The sequence below is a fragment of the Galeopterus variegatus genome, unplaced genomic scaffold (genome assembly GCF_000696425.1).
Source record: "Galeopterus variegatus unplaced genomic scaffold, G_variegatus-3.0.2 Scaffold4948, whole genome shotgun sequence".
NCBI lineage: Eukaryota > Metazoa > Chordata > Mammalia > Dermoptera > Cynocephalidae > Galeopterus > Galeopterus variegatus.
In genome coordinates, this window is record NW_007731059.1 from 165096 (window position 1) to 171753 (window position 6658).

General features: G+C 32.1%; 1 protein-coding gene across 1 annotated transcript in view; it reads right to left on the reverse strand.

The window, feature by feature from the left end:
• The window catches only part of LOC103604074 (low-density lipoprotein receptor-related protein 1B-like), a gene marked incomplete at its 3' end in the record, with an annotated part of 152863 nt that extends 150010 nt beyond the window's left edge, over positions 1-2853 (reverse strand). Inside the window, exons 1-2 of the mRNA XM_008588666.1 lie at positions 2844-2853; positions 1035-1271 (exon numbers count right to left, since the gene is read on the reverse strand). Of these exons, the coding sequence (XP_008586888.1) occupies positions 1035-1271; positions 2844-2853 (247 nt within the window). The remainder of the gene's footprint in view (positions 1-1034; positions 1272-2843) is intronic.
• Positions 2854-6658: the final 3805 nt, after the last annotated feature.

The window sequence follows — 6658 nt, forward strand, 5'->3', positions numbered from 1 at the left end:
TAGATTCCCAGTACATGGGTATTCTCTATCAATCATATATTTCTTTGGGACAGCTTTGAATTTATTAATTAAATGTTACAATGCTTTTACATTTTCGTGTGTTATAACCTCAAAGGTAAATTTTGATCTTCTTGAAGGCAGTAGCCATTTCCTAAAATTCCTTTTGTCACCTAAGATAGCTAGCACAGTGTCCTCCATGTAATAAACACACAATTAATGTTCCTTTAATCATTGATTTCTAAAATATTTAAGATGTAAGCAGACTTTATACATGAAGAAACTGAGGTTCTAATTAACATGCCTAAACATGGCAGGCAGCCAGTCACAGATCTGGTTTGCTTGATAATTAAAGATCTTTTTTTAATTATACCAAAGTTACATTCTTTTGTTACTTGATTGGTTGCTCCTAAGCCAAATAATTTATGAAATGCACCAATTTTAATAAAGTATATGTATATATGTTTGCATGCATATAACTTCATATATGTATCCATAAATAAAAATAGGTATAAATAATTGAAGTTTCTATGGAGATATTGATATTTCAAGGACAACTCTAGAAAATTCCATTTTAATGTTTTGAAAATTAAGAAACAATATGCAATAATTGTGATAACATAGGGTCATTGAAATTTTTAATTCACTTTGAGTGACATGACCAATATCCTGATGAGAACCAAATACTATAGAAGTCTCCAATTCCTGTTAAATCTTATGGTCTAACATATAGCACTGTAAAAATATCATTATAAACCTACATTTTCTCAGAAGGTGGATAATAGCTCAATTTAATTCGTATAGTAAACGTAGTGGACAATTGCAAGATCAACTATACAATGAAGGCTTTAATACAGTTAAGTTATATGTGAAAAACATGGAAAATAATGTTACTGAAGAAATAAAATTAACAAATATTTTTAAGCCAGGAATAACTTGGGTTCTGGTTAAAGCTAGTCTGACATACACCAGATTTATCCTTTTAAAATGCTTTATCGCTGGGCAGTTTTATGTTAATGTCATACAGTGTTACTTACCATCTTTCAGAATGGTTTCTCGCTCTGTTCCATCTATCTTCTGCCGGCCAATTAAGAAACTGGTGGTGTCAGCAAAGTAGATATAATTGGTTTCTGCGTGGAAATCTAAAGCACGAGGGTTTACCAGATTTTCTATGGGGATCATGTACTCATCAGCTATCTTGGTATTCAAGTCCATTCCTCTAACAATTCCTGGGCGTCCTTTCCCATAAAAGAGGAACAACTCATTCTTCGGTCCTGCAGAAGAAAGATTGCAAACATAAACAACTGATGCTGCCTAATCTTCTTTACACTGCATAATGCCACTGTTTAATTAACTGGCACAATTAGCGTTTTTAAAATTCAATACTAAAAATTAAACTCTAAAATATGCCAAATGTATCTTGATGCAGGAAGGCCAGCTAGTTGCATTACTTTAATTAAAGAAATTACTTCTGTGAATGGGTTATATTTAGTTAATTATTCTTCTGTCTGTAATTGTCTGTATAGCAAAAACATGACAGATCATTGGATAACTTGAAATTTGCAAAATGGACATTTATTAAAACATCCAGCACATTTAATTTTATAATTTATTACAATCTAACACTTTCTTTAGATACTAACTGTAGCATTCATTATTTTTGACAATGTTAAAAACTTCAGAACATTTGAGACACACCACTCCACAGTGTGCATCTACAGACTGCCAGAGTCACACAAAAAGAATCATACAGTATCACTAACTTGCATGTGAATATATTACAGTTGCCCAAACATATGTCCTATTCTTTAAAGAAATAAAATCAAATGCCAGTTATAGCATGACTTTTTTTCACATTTTAATTAGAACGTTAAAGGCTGATGCTGTCTGCCAGTAACTCTGATGTACAACACAGGTTTTATCAAAAATAAAACAAAAAACAAAAACAAAAACCCCAAACAAAAAGCTGTCTCCTGAGTTGAAAATGCCGGAATCAAATTAGCTTTTTCTACAGGATGAATTGACTCTTTTAGATTTCTATATGAAAATATAGGCCGGTTAGCTCAGTTGGTTAGAGTGCAATGTTGATAACACCAAGATCAAGGGTTTGGATACCCATAATGGCCAGCCGTCAAAAAATACACACACACACACACACACACACACACACACACACACACACACACACACACACACATATATATTAGACACACACAGGCATACACAATACACATAAGCCTTTCCAGTTACTAGAAAATCTCATGCCTGGTTTATTCTATATAATTTTAAAATATTTACTTTATGAGAAATGGAAAACACAGATTTATTAGTAAAACTGAGGATACAAAAGATTCAGCTGTATTTAGATAACAATAATTGAGATTCTTGAGAAAGCAAAATAATTATATTGTAGAAAATTTGGGAAACAATAAAAGAAAAAAATAAGCAGTTTCTCATCAACCTAACCCCCGAGCACAAACTACATTAACACTTTATATATTTCCTTTCTTTCATTTTTCTTTTAAAATTAGTATTACTGAATACTGAATATATTAAAAGAAATATATTGATTTATTAATATATTAAAATATGTTTTAACATATTTTAATAACTTTTAACAACATATTTTAATAACTTTTTTTGGGGGGGGGCAGCAAGGACCGTAACCCTTGGCTTGGTGTTGTCCACACCCACGGCCTCAGCTCTCCCGAGTGAGACACAGGGTCAGCCCTTAATAACATATTTTAACATACAAAGAATAAAAATGGAACAAATCCCAGGTACCTAGCACAGATCTCCAGAATATTGCCAGTACACTGGAAGACATGCATGTGCCCCAGACCTACCTTCATCCATTTTTGGAGATATCCAATATCCTGATTGTTGTGTTTATCGCATATTTTTAAGAAGAGTTTTGGTACATATATAGTGTATTTGCCAACAGCAGATTTTTAAATTTTGTATGTTTGAATGGCATCTGTGAACTCTGTGAATTAATTTTATTCTTATTATATTCTTGATATTCAACCATGCTTGTCGTAGTCATAGTTCATTTTCATTTCTGTATAGCATTTCTTTGTATGACTATTTCAAACTTAACTTATCTAGCTATTTTTCTAATGCATATTTACTCACATAAAAGAGGACACAATGATATGTTCTGCTTTTTTTGTTTAATCTTAGTATCAAAATTATTTTCTGTTATCATTATTTTAAGCTTTACATTGTTCCTCTTTGATATATGATAATTTACACATAAAAGAGGACACAATGATATGTTCTGCTTTTTTTGTTTAATCTTAGTATCAAAATTATCTTCTGTTATCATTATTTTAAGCTTTACATTGTTCCTCTTTGATATATGATAATTTACTAAGCCATTTTCTGATTGGTTTTATGTTTTCATTATAATAATACCGATATAAGCGTATTTTTTTTCAGCCAAACATTTTACACATTTTCTTAGATGGAATTACAGGGTAAAGAGTATTAACATGACTCTCCTCATTGCCCTCATAGCCTCCCCATGTCTACTTGATTGCAAGGGTGTATTCTTTTAAAATAATATTTTAAATGATTTAAAAGTAGTACTGACTTACGTGAAAATTGTTAACATTTCTTAGTATTTCCTGCCAACATTGTATGCATATGTACTTTTGTTTTTTCAAAAATTATGATCTTAACATACTCATTTTTTAAATTTAATGACATTTTTCAGGTCACTGAAAAGTCTTTAAAAAATATTATTTTTTCCGATGGCAGCATAATATTTGCTACTAGAGAGGCAATATAACATAGTCAGCTACATATCTATTGTTGGATATTTAGATTGTTTCTGAGTTTTTGTTATTATAAATACATTTACAGTGAATTTCCTTAATTAAAAGCAGGATAACTTGTCAAATGATATTATTAGTTTTGCAGCTGTTGTATATATTACCAAATGTCTTTCCAATACTGCTATCAATTTCTGATTCTATTAGCAATGCATAAGAATGCTGGTTTCACCATACCCAATCTTGCTAACATTTGTTCTTATTTCTAATGAATGTTTTAATTGGTAATTGGTAAACCTGCTACTTCATTGATTTAGTATGAATGCGTGTGTGTATCTGCATGTATATGTATGTATGTTTTAAATAAGAATAGTAACTATTTTCTCATTGTTTTCTTTGGTCATTTTCTTGGGCATTCTTCAATACCTACTTTAAAGTTTCTTGTATTATACACAATTCAAAACTAAAAACTGTATTTCACAGACACTCATAGCCAGGGTTCTGGTTATCATTTAAGTATGTAAAATCAGATGTACTAGCTCAAGTCTGAAATATGAAAATGAGCAATTGCCCTCTTTTTTGTATTAGGGATGACTGAATCACATGTTACTCTGATCTTACATGTTTCACCAAGTGTGTGTTTGTAGGTATGAACATATGTGTGTGATGGTACTTTTACATAACACACTATCACTTCCCAAGTGGCAACCAGATCAGTTTAAAAAATCACACACACATGCATATACACACATGCACACACAACTTTTCTCACCTTGAGGCTTCAGACCCAATACTCTCAATTATCCAGAAGGCCTCAGGAACATGAGACCGGGTATCTTTACATTTCCAGCATTTAATACAAAATCAGAAATGTAAATTGAAAATACAAACGAAGTACAGTCAAGTGCTGCATAACAAAGGACCACACATATAATGGTGGTCCCATAAGATTTAATACTGTATTTTCACTGTACCTTTTCTATGTTTAGATAGACAAATACCATTGTGTTACAATTGCCTACAGTATTCAGTACAGTAACATACTATACAGTTTTGTAGCCTAGGAGAAATAGGCTATATCACATGGTCCAGGTGTGTAGTAGGCTTTACCAACTGGGTTTGTGTAAGGACACTCCATGAGGTTTGCAAAACTATGAAATCACCAAACAACACATTTCTCAGCACGTATCCCTGTCCATAAGATATACACAACTATACTAAAATGCATATATTTGATTACAGTCAAGCCCCTTGGGTTCTTGATTTAAAATTGTACTATTATTAATTGCAATCGTTTAGACTTAAAATTCTAGCAAGTTTAGTGGTCTCATTTCACAGTCCTCAGCAAACACATGGCAAGAAAATGGAATAGAATGCAGGATAGTGACCAGAGAAGGAACACTGACAGAAATAAAAAAGCTGTCTCTATGACAAAGGAGCAGACAAACAGGACATTGTAAAAAGCAGTTGTCGTAACTTTAAAAATAATGGTATTTGGGGGACCATTTAGAGACCAACAGTCTCCACAGGGACACCAATTCTTCCAGAGCCATTCTAATATAATGGATTACAAAGACTCCAAGCCAAGTCCTTAACTTATTTTTGTGCAAAATAGTAAGTTACAAAAGTCATTTAAAAAAATCTCAGCTTACTTAAATAAGCAAAAATTAAAATATTCTGACATATTGCAAAAATAAAACAAAGTTATATCTAACAAATAAGAAAACTTTTTGATAAAATTGTTAGAGAGATTGATATTCATTAGTATAGCTTCAGTTACCTTGACAATTAAATTATGAAATGAACTTCGCTCCCCTATGATGTTGGGTAAGGTAAAGCATTACTATAGTAGATTTCTGCTGGACCAAACAATACACCTATTACTAGGACAGCACCTTAGTTCAGATAAGAGAAAATCTGGTCAACCAATGATTCTAGCTCATTAGCCCAAAAACATTCTTCAGGGAATTAAAAAAAATAATCTTCCTAAAAATCTTCCCTAAAGTATGTTCCCTAAGATCAATACATTTAGTGATTCTGCTGATTCATTTCCCATTCACATTATCACTAAAGAAAACTAAGTACCAATTTTGAGAAGAATGACCAGTATATCATTGCAGGCAAATTTCACCTAACTTTCACATTATTACTGATGTTGATGCTGCTAATTAATACTGAAAATCCTGTTCCGGAGTGGTAGCTTCTGGCAAAATGTTTGATATTAACAACGTACTTTTGCATGACCTGCCATCACTTCCCAAGTTGAAGCCAGTCCTGCAGCGACAGGTCCGTGTTTTGTAACTGTTGCTGAGCAGACAGATGTGTGAACATCCCCCTGGCATTCCATACGGATCCACTTCACATGCGTGGCTTCTGACTATAACAAATAAAAAACAGCTCTCTTGAACTTCTCCAAAGACAAGATAATCATGTGCATCAGCATGTCAAAACTTTTACAAGGTAGGAACAGAGAATCTTAGCAAAATTCCCTATACCCAACTATTTAGTACCATAATCAAATGGAAAAAAGTTTAAACCCCATAGGAGACGAGAGAGGAATTTGCGAAAAATTCTCCTAAGACTGCATTTTAAAAACGAATTCTAAGAAATAAATGTATTTATATTAAATTAAACTGCTCACATGTAATCAAAACAAAAGTGACATGATTTTTTGGTATGCGCTTGTTGTACTTTTTTAAATACTAATTTCTAAAAAAAGTATAAAAACATACATAAAAAATAATCCCAGGTTAGGTAGTAAGCAAAGAAAGAATTTCCTTTGAAAAAATCCATCACATGGGCACTTAAACTAGAAGAAATGTGATTCAGTGATTATCTGTACTCTGTTGAGAAGTGCTGAGGCAAAATGTTTTTTTTTTTTTTAA